The sequence below is a fragment of the Dendropsophus ebraccatus genome, chromosome 6 (assembly GCF_027789765.1).
Source record: "Dendropsophus ebraccatus isolate aDenEbr1 chromosome 6, aDenEbr1.pat, whole genome shotgun sequence".
Taxonomy (NCBI): Eukaryota; Metazoa; Chordata; class Amphibia; order Anura; family Hylidae; genus Dendropsophus; species Dendropsophus ebraccatus.
In genome coordinates, this window is record NC_091459.1 from 129,440,629 (window position 1) to 129,464,925 (window position 24,297).

General features: G+C 41.4%; 1 protein-coding gene across 1 annotated transcript in view; it reads right to left on the reverse strand.

The window, feature by feature from the left end:
• The window catches only part of PKHD1 (PKHD1 ciliary IPT domain containing fibrocystin/polyductin), a 340,735-nt gene that overhangs the window by 103,026 nt on the left and 213,412 nt on the right, over positions 1 to 24,297 (reverse strand). The window contains exons 52-54 of the mRNA XM_069974284.1: positions 7,345 to 7,410; positions 6,975 to 7,103; positions 587 to 724 (exon numbers count right to left, since the gene is read on the reverse strand). Coding sequence (XP_069830385.1) covers positions 587 to 724; positions 6,975 to 7,103; positions 7,345 to 7,410 — 333 coding nt within the window. The remainder of the gene's footprint in view (positions 1 to 586; positions 725 to 6,974; positions 7,104 to 7,344; positions 7,411 to 24,297) is intronic.

The window sequence follows — 24,297 nt, forward strand, 5'->3', positions numbered from 1 at the left end:
ACATTTATTAAGGAGTCTAATGAGTGCAATTATTCTAATGGGGACTGATGTGTATTTTGTTCCAACAGCTTGTGACTGATTCATTACAATGTAGCACTGCCATAGTAAATGTATCTAAGTAAAAAGTGGCAAAAATTGCGCAATCATATTCACCTGGTACTGACCAGACGTAGGCCTGCACCTGTTTGTGTGACTTTTTAAGAAGTCGCAAATGATAAATTGGGTGCTAATCCTAGATTATACAAACTTTTGGGTGAATACTCAAAACAGGCAGATTAAAAAAAGTCGCATCTAAAAAATATTCGCCGGTCGAATACTGTTTCATAAATAGAACTTAGACCAAAAATGGGTGAAAAATTCAATTATTCACCGAAAAATAGGCTCAAAACTCTTGATAATTTCCCCCTTTGTCTCTAACCCTATTTTAGCTGAATTCCACGTCGGTGACAATTATGGAGCCCCTTTATATACTATATGTAGGACATCTGGATAACCCATTTATTTGCTTTATCTTAGAATAGTCTAAGCTCATTACATGTAGCCAAATGGAGATCGGAATCCCTGTTATTGTACAGTATATACTCACCTACACTTATCTGTCCACCTGCTATGAGGATACAAGCAGCACTTAGCTCATTGCTGAGGTTTGCTGGAAATTCCAGAGTTCCGACTACATAGAGACCACGGAGAGGAGGCAGGGCGATGTCAACTAGTATGGTTCTGTCTAGAAGGAAAGAAGAAGCCATTACACTTATACCACTACCTTGTAGAAAACTTACAGAGGATGTTCACCATCTAAACAACACAAAAAAGTATGGTTACAAATTACCTGCTAATAACAGAAGCATTTAAAGGGAGAATGACCAGCTGACTCTCAGGCTAAAAGACTTTCTACACTTTGTGAACAAGGGCCTGTATTCTGTATTGGGATGTCTATAATGAACTGTATAGTAGAGTACGGTTGTTCCAAGAAACTGTGTAATAGATGTATTTTGTCTACATACTGCAAAACAGGAACAAACTGTTTCTGGTAGATGTGTTTGTGTGGGCTAGGGATACAACACCCAGCTAGCCTGCACTAGAACACCTTCTACCGACGTGCTGGAGGTTTACTCGTCTCTACCATTTGTAATCACTGTGATAACTGAGTAAGTGAACATTAAAGGTTACTTTTGGTTACAGTTTGGTAAGGAGACCCAGATGACAGGTCGAGTCCATGCTGGGTGAGTTCCATGCATTAGCCCTATGAATCAGAATAGGGCTTGCACACAGAACTTGCTGGGAGTGAGACATTTTCTTGAGAACCCGATTTCCGTTTTAGCTGCGTCTCCACACCAAACTGTAGGGAGATCCTGAGTGACCGGTACATTCTAATAACTACAACTCCAGTCGTCTTCATCATTCCCACTGGGTTCTCTCTTACAGCACACTAACATATAGATAGACATCTATCTATATAGACTGTTCAGCTGCGGTCCCCGTGACTGACGGTCACCGAGCCGGATAACCCCTGTGTAAAGGATGGAGTTCCTTGTCTCTCCCTGCAAGACAGTGTTCAGATGGTGACTGCAGTGGACGCGGTTCCTACCTGATGGACTTTGAGATATCATCACGGCAACCTGACAGATTCCTGCCCTGGACCTCCCACTACACTCCTGGACGTATCAGACTCCACAGGTTCGCGCATGCGGCACAGGAATGTTTACAAACCAACATACATGTGGACGATCCATGAGGTTTTACTTGGTTCTAATTATGCTTTTCCTTACAGAGCAGTGACTAGCGTGAGTGAACTCCGCCGTTAATTTTTCACTTTTATGTAATTTTGTATATATACACAATTGATCACCCTGTATATATCACGAATACGGAATGTTTTTCTGATACTGATGTATCTCCTGTAACACATTGTGTTCCGGATGGAACCTTATTTGTACACCTGTTTCACGTTTTGTTCACTTATTGATTAATTGGATTTTGTCAGACATATGTATAAAAAGGATAAGAGATGTTTGTTTGTTGCTTGAGAAAGGTCTCGAGATGAGACAGAAACGTTGCACCTATCGATTTTGCTACTATGAAATAAAGACACAGATTTTTTTTGCACTACTTGGATGTGCTGCGATTTCTTGGCTATATTGAAGAGGAGACTTGATCCAATCTCCGTCGCTGGCACTCTTGCATCGGGTCTTTGAGTGCACTCCAGACTGAAGTATAGATAGATAGATTATTGATAGGAGATAAATAGAATTGATAGATAGGAGATAGAGAGAGCGATAGAGCAATAGATAGATAGGAGATAGATAGATTATAAATAGATAGATAATTGATAGATAGATAAGTGATAAAATAGATATAGATAATTGATAAAATAGATAGATAGATAGATAATTGATAAAATAGATAGATAGATAAATAGATAATTGATAGAATAGATAGATGATAGATAGATAAAAAAAACTGATAGAAAATAAATAAATAAAACTTTAGCGATCACCCTTGACTCTTGGCTTACTTCTTTTGCATGCTGGGCTACTAGAATATAGACTAGAGGCCTCTGACTGCATGTATAGCTCTACGCTGGATCCCTCCTTTTTCCGTCACTTATTCACCTAGAGACACAAAGAGACACCTGACATCCCTCCGCTACCAAACCCGTCCCGTCATCCACAACACAAAACAAGATTCCGATTTGTTTACACTCCAGAATTAAACGAAAAAATGACAAGAAAACATCCCTCCCAGCCCCCCCCCCCCCCCCCCCCGCCATATACAATTTTTTTGTTGCTGTAATTTTTATATTAAAAGATATGATAATTCAGGTATTCAGGAGAATGGTAAGCGGAGGGGTTTGAGAAGTTGCTAATGACTGCGACACTGACACGCGCGCCTTTGATCAGCCCCGTTTCTATATAAAACATCATAGCACGCCATTCAATGGAAATCAGGTCTAACAGAGGAGCCATTATGTAAGATGCAGCACTTTGGCATTCATCTCTTCAAACACAGAAAGTTCAAAGAAAAACGCAAAATGAATAACAGAGCGAATTCCAACACAAAAAAAAAAAAAAATGGAAGCAGCAGCCGCCGCAGCAGCGCCCGAGGCGGCGTGATATCATATCTATACCCTTCAAAACAACATTCCTTTCGCTCAGAATTAGAACATATTCTCATTGCAGCCGATACGTCTGGTGTCAGAAATGTGTCATATTGAAGATCTGGAAATACATCTCTCTGCAATTTGGGGGCTTCAGTAATAATATTTTTCATTATCTGCCGAGGGAACAAGGCGGACGATTTCCGCTTCGGTGTTTGGGATCTGTCAGCTTGGGTCAAAACCAGGAAAGAATGGGTAAAAATGAAAAAAAAAAAAAACAGCGAAATATATGTAATTCACTTTGTCAAACCTGGTGCATAGGAGCAGTAGCCAATAGCCACCAATCAGATTACAGCTGTCATTTTTTTAAAGGGGGACTCCATAGAGGTCTTAGAAAATTATACAGACTTGTAAATTACTTGTGTTTAAAAAATCTCAAGCCTTCTAATACTTATCAGCTGCTGTATGTCCTGCAGGAAGTGGTGTATTTTTCCAGTCAGGCACAGTGCTCTCTGCTGCCACCTCTGTCCATGTCAGGAACTGTCCAGAGCAGTAACAAATCCCCAGAGAAAATCTCTCCTGCTCTTGACAGTTCCTGACATGGACAGAGGTGGCAGCAGAGAGCACTGTGTGAGACTGGAAAGAATACACCACTTCCTGCAGCAGCTGATGAGTACTGGAAGATCTAAGATTATTAAATAGAAGTAAACTATAAATCTGCATAACTTTCTGACACTGGGTGATTTAAAAATTCTTTTTTCATCTGAGTACCTTTTTAAAGCTGATATGTTATTGGTTGCTATATCTCTCCCCCATGGGGTTGTTAAAAATTCAGGTTCTGAAAAAAGCTGGGTGGCAACCAAGATGGCCGCCAGTACAGATGTCCACAGGGGATGTTGGAACCCTGAGGACAAAAAGAGTAATCTGCCTATGGAAATGGGAGGCAAATCACAAATTCATCTCAGGTTCGTTTATTATCAGGGTTTCCAGAAAGCTGGGTGACTACCCACATATACATACACATCTAGACTAAATTTACTATTCAGAAGACTAGAAAAGCAGTGTCCCTAAACAACCATGTTAATTTACCTTTCCGTTGTCTAGGAAAGCTGGGTTAGAAATTCTCTGTTTCTACATAACTAGGTGGATTAAGCAATGCTAGAAGAAAACTTTAGACTCCAGACTAGTGTGCCATTCAGGAGACAAGTAAAGTTGGGTGGCAATTCCTGCAATACTACACATGGTTGAAACCATCCAGACTAGTCTTCTATTACGTAGTCTAGGAAAGCTGGGTAACAGTTCATTTACATAAATTAGTAAATTAGCCATTTAGTATTCTAGGAAAGCTGGGTGATAACTCATGTATCAATATATAACATGATTAATTTAATATTCAGAAATATAAGAAAATTACAAGAGGTCAATTACTGAACAAGTAAAGTATCTTGTCATTCAGGAGACTAGTAAAGCTGGATGGTAATAATACACAGGCCAATTTACCATTCAGACATTTAGGAAAGCTGGGTGACAAACCATGTAGCTGTACACAGGGTTGTTTAATATTAGGGATTCATGGAAAGCTAGGTGGCAATCCCTGGGTATTGGTTTACCCATTAGTAATCTAGGAAAGCTGGGTGGATTTTATTTTCTTCAGCATCTAGGACCAGACTCTAGTGGGGGGAGGGGATTTATCAAACATGGTGTAAAGTGAGACTGGCTCAGTTGCCCCTAGCAACCAATCAGATTCCACCTTTCATTTTCCAAAGTGTCTATGAGCAATGAAAGGTGGAATCTGATTGGTTGCTAGGGGCAACTGAGCCAGTTTCACTTTACACCATGTTTGATAAATCTCCCCACTAGTATTTACATGTCAGGGAATCTAAGGATTCTGGAAGACAGCCCATGTATCTTTATACAACCAGACTGGTTTACTATTCAGTAGTGTAGGAAAGTTGGGTGGATTTCTCAGAGTCTAAGGAAATTGGGTGAAAACAGATAAATCATTGGGCAACTGGTCTTCCATTTAGTAGCCTAGGAAAGCTGGGTGAATTTCCTTTTTTTATTATTATAGGGAAACATTTTTCTTTTCTTTTTCTTTTTTTTTTTTTAAGAAAAGCAGAATAGACATATTTTGTTAGGGAATCTAGATGAAACCTATGCATCACTGTACAAGTAAATCTTTCCATGGTTTCCTATTCAGAAGTCTAGGCAAACTAGACTAGATGTTGCCATTCAGGGCCAGTTCACACTGAGTAAACACGGTGTAATTCCGCGGCGGACCTCTCCGCCATGCTCAGTGTGCTGCTGTAAGTGAATGAGGGGGCACGCGCTCGTCTGCTGCCGCCGCTCTCCGCTCAATACAGTAACATATTACTTCTTTAGGCTGGGTTCACACTACGTCTATTTCAGTCAGTATTGTGGTCCTCATATTGCAACCAAAACCAGGAGTGGATTAAAAACACAGAAAGGATCTGTTCACACAATGTTGAAATAGAGTGGATGGCCGCCATATAACAGTAAATAACGGCCATTATTTCAATATAACAGCCGTTGTTTTAAAATAACAGCAAATATTTGCCATTAAATGACGGCCATCCACTCAATTTCAACATTGTGTGGACAGAGCCTTTCTGTGTTTTCAATCCACTCCTGGTTTTGGTTGCAATATGAGGACCACAATACTGACTGAAATATACGTAGTGTGAACCCACCCTCAAGAGGAGAGGGAGCGGACTAGCGCGCGCCCTCTCATTCACTTACAGCAGCACACTGAGCACAGCAGGATTTACTGTGTTTACTCAGTGTGAACTGGCCCTCAGGGTAGAAAAGTTGGATGACAACCCTTGTAAATTAGCAGTAAATATATAGATTGTATATAGAGTTACAGTTACCTCCGGACGGCTAAGCCAATCACTGCCTGAGATGGGGCAGCACTGAGGCTAGTGATTGGCTAAGTGGGCTGTCAATCTCATCCCATGATTCACTCAATTGCCAATAACTGGCCATAGTGCTCTCCAATCTCAGCCAATCAGCACAGTGCCAGCCTAGTCATGGTAGAGAAGGGTATTTGCTGTGATTTGCCAGAGAAGTAAGGGAAAGAAAATCCATGTAGGTGTACTACTGGGCAACAGCCCGGCTCTGCTCCTGCCCCCTGAAATGGAGAGAGTGAGAAATATCTGGGTGCGCCATGGAGGGGGGCTATACAGGGCTCAGTATCAACAGTGATATTCTTAAGGGTTAATTTAACAAAACCACACAGGGTTTTTTAAAACCCTTAGAAATTACAGGTGCACTTTAAGAAAATAAAGCTGCCATAGAGCACTCATATATAACCGATGGCATCTGCCTGGCAATAAAAGGAATACCTGATATTCTTGCGGAATTGTTTCTGTAGGCAATAAGGAAATATACTACAATTATAACGTGATCCAGTAATATATTGTGTGGCCAAAGTGGCACGTTGCCTTTCATTCCAGAGTCATTGACACACTCCGAGCCCTTACTCTGCCCTGCCCTTGGAAATGACAGTATTGCCCATTTTCTGAGAATAACAAAAAGTAACCGATCAGATACCGAACAGATAAAACATTTTGTTTTTTTCACTTTAATTCCTGCAGAGCCGGGAGGGATTTGCAGTGATTTGCCAACTACTTTACAGATATGATTCATATCCCCCAAATTTATTGCTCATTTCCAAGTGTCCTACATATGTGCGAGATAATATATTACAGATGAATCGCGGCAGAGACTGGGTGGCTTGTAAATTAACAGCAAGCTGGACGCCCACAGCCACAAGACTCCTAGTCATAATACCGAGACGGCGGCGGAGCTGAGATTGATTCCTGTAGAGCCCTTGTTTTATGTGTTGTATACTTACTGGGTAGGATGAGAACATCGTCTCCTGCCTGTGGTATGGTGGAACCATGGCCTCCCCAGCCTTCGCCAACCCCTGCCCAAGATTCTGGAGAAGACCATCTGAGAGCTGGCTGCGGCAGAGGACCTGGTGCTGTGGGAAAAAGAATAATCAATAGCACTTAGCTGTGCCTTAGAGTGTTCCTGCTGAGGCCTAAATCTACATAGAGATAACTTATAAAATTTGGACTTCCCGCACCCATCGCTAGGAGAAGCCTGGGCACTTGCTGCATACATTTCATACACTAAACTCAATAGTACAACAGTATTCAGTGAGCTCCTCAGCTCCCCCTAGAGGTGGCTACAAGCAGTCACATATTTCTCCTTGTACTTACTGGGGGTTGGCCGGATGTCTATCTTTTCCGCTTTGAGCTCTACTCTTACTTGTCCTTTTCCTGCAACTGTAACAGAAAGTACATAATAAATAAAACACCAAAAACAGTAGAAACAGTATTGATGCCATCTATAATTGCAATTTTTAGTTATAGGTGAGGAAGATGAACCCAGCAGAGAACCTGTCTCTGAGGTCCACCATCCCTCTATGGAGAACATCTGTGGATCATCCTATAATAGACATCAAAGCTAAATCACAGGTATCAAACCCGAAGTCCAAAACTTCAGTTCCCATCAAGCTTTGGCTGTCCAGGCATGATGGGAATTGTAGTTTTGCAACATCTGGAGGCCTGTCGGTTGTTGTAAATGATTGGCCTCAAAGTCACCTCCAAATGGGTTCTATTTCTGCTGAATGTTTGGAGACCATCATTGTGCCGGCTTCTCACAGGATATTGTAGTACTCTGTTGGTAAGCCCAACCACAGTTGTTTATATCACGTCACTGCTCTTGTTATAGCCATTAACATTATTTCCTTCTGTTGACCCCTTCATTATCCCTGACAATATTATTCGGCAATGGTACCCCCAAGACTCTCAGCTTCCTGGCAGATACACAGGATGTCTGCCCGATACACCTGATGAGGACGAAGGGCTACATGGTAGTACAGAATTTGATGAAGACAGAAGAACCCTATCATCTACTTCTACTATGGACCCCTCTCTTCAAAGGCCAGATGCCTTCCAAAACTCCAATGGAGGTCAGAATCTCTATAGGCCAATGAAGCCACCTAGTAGTCCTTAGATTCTTCCTAAACACACAGACTGCCCGTTAGACTGGGAAGGTAACACTCCGGAACTTCTATTACCTGGATCTGGGTGGTACCTATACTGAGCTATCCCCAACTCGGTCCATTTATAACACTGTAAAGGCTTGTTACACCACATATTGGATGGTTTTACAACCATGATCCATATGACCGATTAAGTCCCAAAAGCTCAAGGAGAATTGACCATTCTCGTATGAACTTGGAAGACAGTGTCAAATGCTTAGGGATACACTCTATGTGCTCTGACAGAGTGGTGACCCTACTGTTCAAGGACAATGAGATGTCTCTTTTACGTTGTAGAGTATCTATCGTTTCCTTTTATTACCTTCAGTTGTGAATAGCATCTAGGCTGGTTTAGTCTGACAAATTCTGTTTTCAATTCTCATGATTTATGATGTTCTTGCTTTACAATGCACAACCTATAAAATAAGCCAGACGGGTGACCACCCTGCTTACCGTATTCAGCGTCCATAGCCTCAGGGATGCAATCTATATTTGACCCAACATCCTCCACTTGGAAGGTTCTTCGTCCCTTACAGCGTCTTTACCCGGATATAGACTTCCTTTAGAAGATGAACCCGGAGATTTAGGATTCCCAAATTATGTAAAAGCTGCAGGTCACTGCAAATGGCAGGTCTAGAGCAACCACCAGTGTTGAGCAGACTTGCCGAACAGTTCGTGTTCGGCAACGTTCTCCAACCTGAACAATCAGCAATTGAATTTTGGTGGCTGGAGAGGTTGGATGCAGCCCATGGCTGCCAGAAAAACATGCCTATGGCTGTATCCATGTTTTCCAGGACTTCCTCAGGCAGCAGGAGTCCAATGTGCTCTGGTTTGGAGTCCACCAAGTCCGCTCAACACTAGCAACCACCCTCATATATATACTATAATTCCCTTTCTAGTATTATACTCAAGTGATGATGGGGGGAGAAGACCACAAATTGTTATAGCAGGAGTCGGGGAAGATTGGAGACTCTATAACATGATATGGGCCTATTGCGAAATATGGAAATCTAGAAAGCCCACTGACTTCCCGCAATTGTGTAAGTTGTTTAACACCTGGGATCTGAGGTATCTCTGATCCCAGCCATTCTTGTTTGTTTTTGTTTTTTTTAAGGGAGATCAAGATGTCAACCAGGTTGTGATGAGGTGGTGATATTATCTGGATCTTGTATAGTGGTATCATTGGTAATATTGGTCTATGTCATATTATTCAGTCACTACATAGAGGTAAGAGTAGTGTTCATGGTGTATCAGTGTTTTTTAGCCTTGTATAGTGGTATCATTGGTAATATTGGCCTATGTCATATTATTTAGTAACTACATAGAGGTAACAGTAGTGTTTATCGTGTGGCGGTGTTATTTCATCCTTGTATAGTGGTATCATTGGTAATATTGGCCTATGTCATATTATTCAGTCACTACATAGAGGTAACAGTAGTGTTTATGGTATGGTGGTGTTATTTCAGCCTTGTGTAGTGGTATCGTTGGTAATATTTTTTCTCTGTATAGCAGTTTTTACTTATCAACAGTATGCTCGTAGTATTTAGTGACTACGTACCGGTAACTGTAGTGTTCATGGGGTGGTGCTGTTATTTCAGCCTTGTATAGTGGTATCATTGGTAGTATTTCTCTTTGTCTAGCTGTTTTTACATATCAACAGTACACATATTATTCAGTTACTACTGTATATAGTGGTTACGTTAGTATTCATGGGGTGGCGGTATTATTTCAGCTTTGAATAGTGTTGTTATTGGTAGTATCGTTTCTTGTCCGTTACTTTTTATGTAGGGACAGTGTGGGGGTAGTAGTTGGTAGTAATATTTGGTCCAGGTATAGTGATAACTATAGAACTGACTGTACAGTTTATCGCTCTATTATTTATTATGTACAGTATGTGGCTGTATTAATTATGTCTAATACACTCAAGTGCTTGATTCCTTACTCCTTATTCCTTACAGAGCTGTATATGGGAAGAGATTTTAGTTTTTTCATAGGTGTGCTCATTAGTGTTTAGCTTGTGTGCCAACATGCTCATTGTGTACCTATGTGCCCATGTAAACAATTTATGGTTATATAGGCATCAGCGTAGGCCCTCTGATCTGTAGCTATGTCCTGTGTGTTCTGACGCCTATCAAAGCAATTCGCTCTACAATATCTCTTCTATGGGATCCAGGATTAAAAAATAATGTGACTGCTTCTTTCCAAAAACAGTGCCACACCTGTCCACAGGTTGCAATACCAGACCTAACCTTTGAACAGGTGTGGCGCTGTTTTGGGAGGAAATAATTTGAATAATTTTTTTAAGCAATTTAGATTGCGAAATGGAAGTCAAGGGTGGAAAGTCCCTTTAAGCATTGCTATGACCTGTTCAAATGGACCATAAAATAATTACCAGATCATCTCCAGCCCTTTAATAACAACTCAGCTCTTGATATGAGTTTTTCTAGTGTCCGGCCATCTGCAGATGATTTGCTCCGGCTGTTCCCCTCCGCCCGCCTTATCCTTAATAGATTGTGAATATCTGATGTCTCCAGAAATTGTGATCAGCATCAAAGACGTGACTCAACATATAATAATTTGCAGATCTTAGAACACTTTGAATGTCAAATAAGATTACTGCAGGAGTCTGTGAAATCATGAATGATCCGCTGGGATGAGAAGGCCGGGCCCTGGGATTACATAATGATCAGTGGGGAGCATATGGCACAATATACACAGGGGGCTGACTCAGGAGATAGCAATCCCTTCAAATTATATGACTACGACACCAGCAGATTTCTTCCAAAAACAGCTCCACACCTGTCCATGGGATGTATGTGGTATTACAACTGAGCTCTTTTGAAATAAATGAAGCTGAGCTGCAATACCGGTCGCATGCTGTGCACAGGGGTGGCGCTGTTTTTTGGTAGAAAGCAGCATATTTTTCTAATCATGAATAACCCCTTTAAATTGTAATAAAGGGGTACTCTAGTGAAAAACTTTTTTTTTCTTTTTTTTTTCAAATCAACTGGTTTCAGAAAGTTATTAAGATTTGTAATTTACTTCTATTTAAAAATCTTAACTCTTCCCATACTTATCCGCTGCTGTATGTCCTGCAGGAAATGTTGCTTTCTTTTCAGTCTGGCACAGTGCTCTCTGCTGCCATCTCTGTCCAAGACAGGAACTGTCCATAGCGGCAGCATATCCCAATAGAAAACATATTTGTATATCGTTTACCAAAAATATCTCCTTTCCCCAGAAGAAAAGCTCTAAAGTTTTGGCCATTAGGTGTCTCCCTTCCCTGCAGTCTGCTGCCTTCTGCTTGTTGTTAGGGGAATTCTGTCTGTATTAACAGAGGGGCGGGGCTTAGCATGTGCTGGGTGCAAAGGAGAGAGCATGAGACAGGCTGGGCTGTGTAGCTGCAAGCTAAGCCGATCTACTTGCTCCAGAGGACCCTTACTGTTTCTGGAAGGTAAATCAAGGCTCTCTTCATCCATAGAGTTCTCAGGGCCATAAATCATCTCTATTTATAATATTGGGGCAGATTTATCAAACATGGTGTAAAGTGAAACTGGCCCAGTTGCCCCTAGCAACCAATCAGATTCCACCTTTCATTTTCCAAAGAGTCTGTGAGGAATGAAAGGTGGAATCTGATTGGCTGCTAGGGGCAACTGAGCCAGTTTCACTTTACACCATGTTTGATAAATCTCCCCCCATAGTTTACACATCTCTTAAAGGGGTTGTACAGAATGAGAAAGACTGGCTTATTTTTTTCCAAAAACAGAACCACACCTGATCTCTGGTTGTGTGAAGTACTGTAACTCAGTTCAAAGGATCTAACCTGCAATACCACACACAACCAACATAGAGGCGTAGCTCTGTTTTTGTAATCCTGAATAGTCTGTATAATAAAGTCTCATTATGACAAGAGTTGAGTGAAGTCTCCAGCGCCGGATCTATCACCTTGTCCACAGCTCTGCAGTCCGGGGACTAATATCTTGCATAATTTAAGACCCATTTATTCCTCATCCATCTTTTTGGTGAATGAGTAGCTTTTTTTCCCAGGGTTCCCATGGTAATCGTGCACATTTACAAAGACTAAAGGTTCATTAATTCTAAGAGTTCAATAAATTAGTGGAAATAATGAAGACTTCAATCTTTCAGATAATTACATTTGGCTGGTAAGGAGCATATGCCGATCTGCCCGGTGAGAATGATTAAATAATCAGTGCCGGCTAACCTAACACCTAATTATTAAGGAATCCAGGAGACTACGACACCTATCGGGGTATATTGGCCGATGACACCTACTAGGACCTTCAGCACTGGCACAAGATACCTTACCAGGTACCATAGCACCATCATGGGAGAGCGGAATCACCAGATCTGTGACCCAGATATTACTGATGTGGAATAGGGACTTTTTCAAACTCATTCATTATTACGGGCTGAGTGGAGCTATTGAAAGTCTAAAGGTGCCCATACATCTAAGAGTAAAGTAATGTGAACCCACAGCTGACGGCGGGGTCAACCGACAGTATAAGATGAATGGTGGCCTCCCAGCTCTGGAATGGATTTTCAACGCTTGACCCTTTTGTTCTCAGAAGAAGAAGCGGCTGTTTATCCTTCCCAATAGGTAACAGAGAAAGATTCGCCCATACCAAACATGTGTATGGGGAGGACAGAGAGATAACTATTGATTAGAAGGCATTTGGCAAACAGTTTTAGAAGAAGTATGGGCACCTTAAAGGTGCTCATACACCTTAAGGCCATGTTCACACAACTTAAGTTCCGTACTAATCACGGCCATTGTTGCAACGGCCATGATTGGTACGGAAGTTACGTTGTGCTGCAGGCAGAGGGAATCCCGGCCAGAGTGTATACACATGGTATACACTCCGCCCATGATCCCTAGCAGCGCGGTAGAAAACTAACATGTCAGTTTTCTGTGTCCGCTATTCAGTGATTAGCGGCCGCAGAAAACCCTGTCAATGCACACTATGGAGAGTGCGGCTCCGGCCGCACGCTCCATACTGTGCGGTGGGGAGTTCTAATGCGGGCGCGTACGGATGTGCCCACATCAGAACTCTGCGGTGCTTAACATCATCCAGTACCGGCTGGGATGATCTTTTCTGAGATCGGCCGTTTCGTGATCCGGCTGGTCTTATACTGTGTGCACATAGCCTAAAGTCTACCAAACCTGCCACCTCTGACAGGTTCGGTTGACAAGTTAAGGTGTATGGAGGACTCCCAACTTTCCAATGATAAATGATGTTTATAAAGAAAGTGATTGGGTCAGTTGTATTTACACTAACAGACCCTTTTGTTCTGATAGAGATAAGCTGGTACCTGAGCAGTCTGTCTGCAACATCATGTAGCTTGCATTGCACTATTCATCATAAAAATGGGTATAGTTGAGCGTCCATTTTTTTTTATTTTTTGTGGGGTACTTTTACTGTATGGAGGCATGATGGGCACTTTAGCAGCATAGAAAGACCCTAATTCTTGTTTTACACATGGCAATTTTTTGGAAACCTACCATTGCACTTTTTGACACAACACAGCTCCTCTGCTGCCACCAATACTACAAGTTATATAACTTTATTATAACTCTTTAACAACTTTAACAGTGTGAAAATTGAAAACAAACAACAACAAAAAAAAAAAACACCAAAAACTCTTAAAGCAGTTTTGTTTCATAAAACATAACCCCGTTCTGCATAGGGACATAAGAGTACAGCCCTTTTACCAGTGCACTTCTGTAAATGTAGTGTCCCAGAGCGGGTGTGATCCTACTGTCCTAGCACACCTGTCGTCACATACTATGTATGTCTAAGCCCTGAGCTGAAAGATTGCACTTTACAACCTCACTGTGTCTCACTGTTCTCTATGTATCTTGCACAGTTGAAGGGCGTCAGAAGGGTTAACTTTGCACTTATTTTATGAGTTGGTTGCCACACTGTTATCCAGTCCTTGAGCTGGGTACCAAACACACTTCCATCTATCACACACCAGGGTGTAGTCTATTCCAGAAGGTTCTCCACCAGTGGGTGATTAGTCCTGTCCACTCCTATAAATATCCCTGAAGGTACTTAAATGGTGGTCTTCTAGTCTAGAGGTGGTGAGAGAAAGGAGTTCTAGCTACTTGGTGTATTACAGCTATTATGTAGTGCTAAAGCGAAAAGTGTGGTAACTACCAGTTAAGGATAGACTATTGCCTTCAACTGGGATGACTATCCTTCTGTTCAAGTCAGGACGTTCCAGTACAAAGAGGTTCATCTGCAGTGGAGCATCGTGCAGCTAAGCCGAAGTACTCTATTGATGTCTGCTTAGTTATCTTGGGAAATCTTGAGTGGTTAGCTACACCCAGTTGTGCAAGCCCAGGGCCTGTGCTACCAGAACTGGCAGTCCACAATCTTTCTGACAAGAGGCTGTATTTTCCAGCAACAATACTCAGGTAGGCTGTGGCGCTGCAACAATGCTCAATTGGTACCAAGGGGCCCAAAGAGTGCCAAGAAAATATTCCCCACACCATGACACCACCACCACCAGCCTGAACCGTTGATACAAGGCAGGATGGATCCATGCTTTCATGTTGTTGGCGCCAAATTCTGACCCTACCATCCGAATGTCGCAGCAGAAATCGAGACTCATCAGACCAGGCAACGTTTTTCCAATCTTCTACTGTCCAATTTCGATGATCTTGTGCAAATTGTAGCCTCAGTTTCCTGTTCTTAGCTGAGCGGAGTGGCACCCGGTGTGGTCTTCTGTTGCTGTAGCCCATCTGCCTCAGAGTTGGACGTACTGTGCGTTCAGAGATGCTCTTCTGCCTACCTTGGTTGTAACGGTTGGCTATTTGAGTCACTGTTGCCTTTCTATCAGCTCGAACCAGTCTGCCCATTCTCCTCTGACCTCTGGCATCAACAAGGCATTTCCACCCACAGAACTGCCGCTCACTGGATGTTTTTTCTTTTTCGGACCATTCTCTGTAAACCCTAGAGATGGTTGTGCGTTAAAATCCCAGTAGATCAGCAGTTTCTGAAATACTCAGACCAGCCCTTCTGGCACCAACAACCATGCCACGTACAAAGGCACTCAAATCACCTTTCTTCCCCATACTGATGCTCGGTTTGAACTGCAGGAGATTGTCTTGACCATGTCTACATGCCCAAATGCACTGAGTTGCCGCCATGTGATTGGCTGATTAGAAATTAAGTGGTAACGTGCAGTTGGACAGGTGTACCTAATAAAGTGGCCGGTGAGTGTATATACACCACAGGAGCTAGGTCATCAGCAATGGGTGACACTATACAATCTTACATGTTGTAGTTAATAAGTGGTTAGACAGGGGGAGAGGACACCAATAGGATGTCATGTCAACCAGGTACCTAAAAAAAAAAGACCAATATAGTGGTACCTTGGTTTAAGAGTAACTTGGTTTACGAGCATTGTTTTGGTTTAAGAGCTCCCTCTACTGGGTGGAAGGGCGAGTGGGGGAGGGGTATGGTCTGCATAGCAGGGTCTATACTCTGACCCAGGAAGTCTCCCTCACCTTTCAAATCACAGCAGATCCACTTCAGGCTGCGGCTTGCATCAGAGGACAGGACTGTGGAGGTAATCTCTCCATAGTGGTAACCCCTTTCTCCCCGGACAGAGAGTGCAGCATGTATGTGCCCACATCTGCCCTGCTCATTCCTTCATACTCTCTGCAGTCTCTGTCAACCCTGATTGGTCCATGCTGAACACACCCCCTTCCCCATTGCTGTCATGGGACCACACAGACCTCTGACAGCAGCCCTGCTTCTCTATTCTAGCCTGTTGTACTACGCTACTGCATTATGGGGATCTGCAGCTCCATCCTGTATCTACAAACTGCTGCTGTGTTATCAGGTTTATGCAGTTACTATACATTATACACCACATGCTGATTGCTATACTGTACAGTAACTTATAATATCACAGATTCAGCTGTTTCTGAATGTTTGTTTCATCTGTTATTCAGAATATAAAATCATAATTTTTGGGATGTGGAACCAATTTTCTGCATTTCAATGATTTCTTATGGAAACATTTGCTTTAGTATAAGGCTATGTTCACACTGCGTAAGATTCCGTCCGCAGTTCTTACGCCGCCGTACATGTGCGGCTGAAACTACAGGTGTGGGAAAAATCGACTTGCGGCCGGATGCGTACGCACTGCGAACATACGCCCGTAGTACAGTTATGCTTCCCTAGCTTGTTTCGAAGCGATCTGAGGCAGGTCATTTACTTGGAAATCTTCGCCCAGCCCAATAAACCACACAGAACCTTTTGGATCGAAAAATCAAGTTCAGTTTGGCTGAAATAAGTACTTCGTACGGGACCGCATGGAAATCCACGGCCGTGAGTTTCAACATTTCCGTCCTCAAACAATGGTCTTGTTTATTTTTCACGGCGCCGTATACGATCCGGCCGTAAGCTCATATGTAGTGTGCACTGTGCGGGCATATATCGTATACTCGTATATCGTATACTCAAAAAACTACGTGCGTATATTCGCGGTTCGCACTACGGACGGATTCATACGCAGTGTGAACATAGCCTCACTGGGCTGGGTTCACACTACGTATATTTCAGTCAGTATTGTGGTCCTCATATTGCAACCAAAACCAGGAGTGGATTAAAAACACAGAAAGGCTCTGTTCACACAATGGTGAAATTGAGTGGATGGCCGCCATATAACAGTAAATAACGGCCATTATTTCAATATAACAGCCGTTGTTTTAAAATAACAGCAAATATTTGCCATTATATGGCGGCCATCCACTCAATTACAACATTGTGTGAACAGATCCTTTTTGTGTTTTCAATCCACTCCTGGTTTTGGTTGCAATATGAGGACCACAATACTGACTGAAATATACGTAGTGTGAACCAAGTAGAGTGAATTTGGATTACAAGCGCGGTCCCGGAACAAATTATGTTTGTAATCCAAGGCACCACCGTAGTGAACAGGGCCGTATTAACAGCTGCTACTGCCCTAGTCACTAAACCTGAAAACACCCCATCTTCACTCCCCATCACATTGATATCTGATCAGTCTTAGGCTGCGTTCACACCTTTACTGTATATCACCACATGCAGCAGATACCAGACACTCATGCGGTAACCAATAGGTGTATGGTCAACAATCCTGGTAACAGCACATGACTAGTGGGAAAGAAATGGGAGCGTGGTTTCCACCACATGCATACCCCCAACACCACCTTGAAAATACACCAGATTTATTGGCAAGTCTAAAGTAAAAAAATAAAACAAAAAAAAGTTTTCTTTCTTCCCCCTGCTCCCTGGTGCTGCCCCCCTGAAAGCTGCTGCCCTAGGCACCGGACCACGGGTGCCTAGTGGTAAATACGGCCCTGATAGTGAAGTGTATTGTTAGAATCAACAACAGCCACTATTGCTGTTTGCAACAACGGCCACTGTTTATTAGCAGTGTGAAATCACACTTGTGTGTATAGAACAACAGCCACAGTGTATACACTCTGTTCATCTATTGAGTGAACAGTGGCCACACAAAATAGACTGCACAGACTGCACACAATGTAAAGTACGGCTCCTGGCCAAACTTTACATTGTGTGCTATGGCTAACTAGAGTGCGGGCACACCCGAAAGTGATGTTCATCATCCAACATCTCAGACAGCGGCTGATCTGTGCCATGTCAGCAGTGTCACAAAACGGCCTCTGTTGTGAAAATGGCCATAGTCTATGTCCGCACGTCTTTTTTAGGGTGAGAAAACGGCTGTTTTTCTGATAATGACAGCCATTAATAATGATCATGTTCATTATTAACATACGTTCTTCGACTAAATAGACATTGTAGAAACATAGTGATATAGTCTCCTCTCAACTGTAACACCACCATATAACAAAGTTATTTCATGATATAATGTGAACAATGCAAAATGACAATGAAAAGGGACAAAAAAATAAAAAATTGAAAGGCTGAAAAAAAGTTCTTGGTCCTTTAATGCACTAAGAACATTTCTGCAGTCTTTAAGGCAACATAAAATTGGACCAGAAGAGGTTAAACAATACATGAAAACTTCTATTCAACGATGTTACAGTCTATAGGATTCAGAGGACGAGGGGACGATGTCTATGAGGGGGCACAGGGTGCTGCCTTCACTAAATAACTAAATGCTACATAAAGATACAATATATCAAGTAAGCGCTTACGTTCCCCGATGTATCACACATTCTAGAACACAGAGGCTTTTGCCTCCAGGTCTATTAGACAGGGGCAATTGTTGGGACAATCCTCCTGGTGCCTATTGTTTAGTTTGACTTTGCCCCCACAAGCCGGGAGAAAAGCTGCATCCTGTGACCGAGATTCCCCATAACAAACCCATATATTTATCATGGCTTTAAGTGTTCCTATAAAATTCCATTATATTTTAGCATTGATTGATGTACAATTTATATAAACGATCACCCTGTGGATATGAGTGGAATATCTGGAGAGGTGAGCGCCACAATGCAAGGAGATAAGAGGCAAAGTGTGAGCAAGGGACGGACTTAACTACTAGCTGCCCGTACAGGAAGCGATGGCCTACCACCAGAAGGATAGATCTAATACAATCTGGATTTGATACCTATAGGTTTTGGCTGACTACTTGTGATGTCGGCCAAAATCTATAGATATCAAATCCAGATTGTCTGGTCAATAATCAACAAAACAACAAGGGGCATATTGTTTGAATCAAAATAACAAGGACCTGTTAAAAGTGCCACACAGTAACTAAATAATAATAGTGGGGGCCAAAAAAGACAAACATATATAATAGTGGTCCTATACACAAGAATATAACTACTATAATACTGCTCCTATATACAAGAAAATAACTACTATAATACTGCTCCTATATACAAGAATATAACTACTATAATACTGCTCCTATATACAAGAATATAACTACTATAATACTGCTCCTATATACAAGAATATAACTACTATAATACTGCTCCTATATACAAGAATATAACTACTATAATACTGCTCCCTATATACAAGAAAATAACTACTATAACACTGCTCCTATATACAAGACTATAACTACTATAATACTGCTCCTATATACAAGAATATAACTACTATAATACTGCTCCTATATACAAGAAAATAACTACTATAATACTGCTCCTATATACAAGAATATAACTACTATAATACTGCTCCTATATACAAGAATATAACTACTATAATACTGCTCCCTATATACAAGAAAATAACTACTATAATACTGCTCCTATATACATGACTATAACTACTATAATACTGCTCCTATGTACAAGAATATAACTACTATAATACTGCCTCCTATACACAAGAATATAACTACTATAATACTGCTCCCTATATACAAGAAAATAACTACTATAATACTGCTCCTATATACAAGACTATAACTACTATAATACTGCTCCTATATACAAGAATATAACTACTATAATACTGCTCCTATGTACAAGAATATAACTACTATAATACTGTTCTTATATACAGGGATATTACTACTATAATACTGCTCCTATGTACATAAAGGAGAATAGTCTTACATAAACAATGTGGCTATATTGTGGACATTAGACATGCTATTTCATTTCCTGCACTTTCTCAGTGTTTCTTACATTACTATGATGATGTAGCGCTGGGCTTAAGGGGCACAATGTTTCCCCTATGGTTGCTGTGACAAGGCTCTTGTGTATGTGGTGTGACTGTAATGTGATCTGTGTAGGACCCATAGCCGGGACACAGAGAAGCCGCACATAGAATCATATGGGAACTGTGAAAACAAACAGAATCAAAGCACAAAGCAGAAGGGTCAATTCTGTAAGACAACAATAAGGAGAGGCTTGTGAGCGCTGGCCGCAGATCTGAACCCCGCACCCGCCACACTGTAATCTATCTAATTGAGAGAATATGTAGAAGGCCCGAGGTGAGGAATCAAGTAGATTATAAGAAATAATCAAGTAATTGCTCAGTGCACATGTATGGAGGCCGATCAAACCGCGCCCAGACCAGAACTGTGGGGTCGTGTAGCTGATGGGGAACTACAACTCCCAGCAGGCTGTAAGATAAGGGAATCGCAGCACAATCTTATAACTCACCGATCAAGATGTCACTGTAGGAGACAGCATTCACTGGTGGATTTAACGGTCTATGTAACTATAGACGTGGCGGTATACAAGGGAACACGGTTGGTCGAAGCCTTCACTGAAGCCACTCAATCAAACAGACTCAGTCCTTACACTCATACTCAGTCCTTACACTCATTCAGACAGACTTAGTCCTTACACTTATACTCAGTCCTTACACTCAATCAGACAGACTCAGTCCTTATACTCATTTAGAGACAGACAGAGATAATCCTGGTTATTCGGGATTAGAAAAAACACGGTTATTTTAATGCGAGAACAGCACCTCCCCTGTCCTTAGGTTGTGTGTGGTGTTACTATTCAGCTCCATTCACTTCAATGGAACTGAGCTGCAAAATCGTTCATTTTGATCTTTCAACATGTTGGTCGTTCGCTAAAAATTTGTGTAAACAGTCTTTCAAACATTCACCCTGTGTGTGAGATAGGCTTAACCCCTAGACGACCCTAAGCGTACAGGTACGTCCAGGATTGTCTACGGGTGTTCAGAGTGGGGCCACGGTCTTGGGTGCCTCATGTAGCCTGGGACCACAGCTATTAGTGGGCATGGTCCAATCGCTGTGCCCGCTTATTAAGTAATCAGATGCAGCTGTCAAAGTTGACAGCTGCATCTGATTACTTGCTGTCCGCCTTCCCTGGTGTCTAGTGGGGTGAATGCCCCCCCGGGACGTTGTCCCGGAGGAGCGATCCACACATCCCCGGCCAGTGCACCGTAATGGCATAGATCCCGGTTCGGCACTCGATTGTTTTCGCCTGCAGCCGAAAGCAATCCAGTGCCTATCTCATTGATCTATGCTGTATAACAATACAGCATAGATCTCAATGAGAGATCAGTGTGCTTATACTAGAAGTCCCCCAGGGGGAATAACCCTAACCCCAGGGGGACTAACCCTAACCCCAGGGGGAACAACCCTAACCCCGGGGGGGTTAGTAGAAGTGTAAAAAAAAAAGTGTTATTATTAATAAAAAAGCCCGCTCCCCTAATAAAAATTTGAATCACCCCCCTTTTCAAATGTTATAAATAAAAATAAATAAATAAACAAACATGTTTGGTTTCGTCGCGTGCATAATCGCACAAACTATTCATTTATTTCATTCCTAATATTGCATGGTAAATGGCGTAAGTGCAAAAAAATCTCAAAGTGCAAAATTTCTCATTTTTGGTTGCATCAAATCCAGAAAAATTGTAATAAAAAGCGATTAAAAAGTTTTACCCCAGAGCGAACGGCGTAAAAGCAAATACCCCCCAAATAAAAGAAATGTTTTTTGTTTTGTTTTTTCAATTTCACCACACATTGAATTTTTTCCAGCTTTTGCAATGTACTTCATGCAAAAATACAACCTGTCATTGCAAAGTACAATTAGTGCCGCAAAAAATATTGGCTCATGTGGGTTTCTAGGTGAAAAAATGCAAGTGCTATGGCCTTTTAAGCACAAGGAGGAAAAAACGAAAACGCAAAAATTTAAATTGGCCCGGTCCTCTAAGGGTTAAGCGATCTTAAAACGATTGCAATAACGATTTTTCTAACGATTTCTTCGCCTAAACGCTGATCGTTATAAAAACCAAATCGCTGCTTAAAAATCGTTAAACGATCGATTGGGCGAATTATCACTTTGTGTAAACGGACCATTAGAGAACACAATTTATTTCATCTCATGGACAACGCGTTTCGAGATCAACAAGATCTCTTTGTCAAGTCAGAGAGTCCTGATGGTTACACTGTATGCTAGTGTCCCATTTATATACCGGGGGAGGGCACCATACCGAGTGGGACTGCCCAAATATAGGGACTAAGGGTCCTATTACACACGACCATTAGCGTTTGAAAAATTGTCCAATTGTTCGGATTTAAACGATAATCGTTTTGTGTAATTGCAGCCAACTGTTAAACGACTATTCGAGGAATCGATCGCTTATTTAGACCTGGACCTAAAATCATTGTTGATTGGTTGGAAATCGTTCGGTGTAATACCAACGTTTGGTCGTCCCCATAGGTTCTGTAGGTGTAATGGCTCTGAAATGAACGATCAGCGAGGACAGGACGACCGCAAGTAACGAGTAACGGAGTAATTAAGTGAACAATTTCAGGTCATTCGTCAAATCGGTCGTATTAGATTGTTTATCGGTAATTGTCGAAGAATCACAACGCCATAATTTACCATACGAAGATATAAGAAAAACTGTACTAAAATCCCCTAAAAATGACAAAGTTTTATTCCGAGTCGCTGAGTTACATGGATGAAACCAGGAGTTTAGAGTCACATGGTCACATGAATGTTCGGCTGAATGTTCATGTCTTCCCTGTGGGGAGTGGAGGGGTAACCTGCCACCAGGCTCCTCCGGCACCAGCTTATCCATCCCCAAAAAACAGACCAAGGCGTTAAAAAATTAGGAATCCCCCATTGGCGACAGCTTTGGACGACTTCAGTATAAAAGTATAGGCAACTTTCAAATTTATAATAAACAATATATATTATATAAAAAAATAAGGAAAATACCCTATTCAATTGGATTCTCTGTGCTACATATACTGTATATAGGACTTCATTGGTTGGTTGGTTGAACACTAACTGCTCAGATGAACACTGAGGCCACACCCCTTTAACAGTTAAAAAGGTGGAAAGTAACATGGTGTAAAGTAGAACTGGCTCAGTTGCCCCTAGCAACCAATCAGATTCCACCTTTCATTTTCCAAAGAGTCTGTGAGGAATGAAAGGTGGAATCTGATTGGTTGCTAGGGGCAACTGAGCCAGTTTCACTTTACACCATGTTTGATAAATCTCCCCCATTGTTTACAAATGTTAAAATCTAAACTATTTTGAACATTTGATCAATAGAATAACAGACGGCAAACTGTCAAATAATTATCAGCCAAATCAGTGATTACATAACCCCCCCCCCCCCTCACTTCCGTCAAGGAAGACCCCGGCCCCTGTAATCTGCATTACTGTCACAACACACAGTTATCATGCTGAGTCTATCAGATTACTTGGAAATCAAGGGCTAAACGATATCATTGAGCTTCACTTTGAATAGCCTCAGGCGAAATGTTTTATGGCTCCAGGCAAAAGCTGCAAGCCGTGTAGTGGTCAAACTCTGGCTCCCTCTAGCGGTGAAGTTCTGCTATGGCTTTGTAAGACGATGTCATGAAGCAGGCAAAAGTTTTCACTCAATAAAAATTCATCCATTACAGTGAAAATATCACTGAATGTTGTACTAAGTTGACAAAAATTCTAAACAATTAAAAAAATATTTTATTCTAATGGAAAATTAATAAAAATTGCTCTGACCCCCTCCCTCAACAAACACCTATTTTTTTTTCAGTTTTACACATAAATAAGGTTCAGAGGTTAAAAAAAATACACACACACAAAATCACAATAACAATGATGACAACTAAGAGAAAAGCCTGGCTTCATCCTAATATTAATGAGGTATAAACTATCTATCTATCTCCTATCTATCTATCTATCTATCTATTATCTATCTATCTCCTATCTATCTATCTATCTATCTATCTATATATCTCCTATCTATCTATCTATCTATCTATCTATCTATCTATCTATCTATTATCTATCTATCTCCTATCTATCTATCTATCTATCTCCTATCTATCTATCTATCTATCTATCTATCTATCTATCTATCTATCTATGTCCTATCTATCTATCTATCTATCTATCTATCTATTATCTATCTATCTATCTATCTATCTATCTATCTATCTATCTATCTATCTCCTATCTATCTATCTATCTATCTACCTATCTATCTATCTCATATCTATCTATCTACCTATCTATGATCTATCTCTCTATCTATCTCTCTATCTATCTATTAGAGATGAGCAAACCGGGTTCGGGTTCGAGTCCATCCGAACCCGAGCGTTCGGCATTTGATTAGCGGGGGCTGCTGAACTTGGATAAAGCCCTAAGGCTATGTGGAAAACA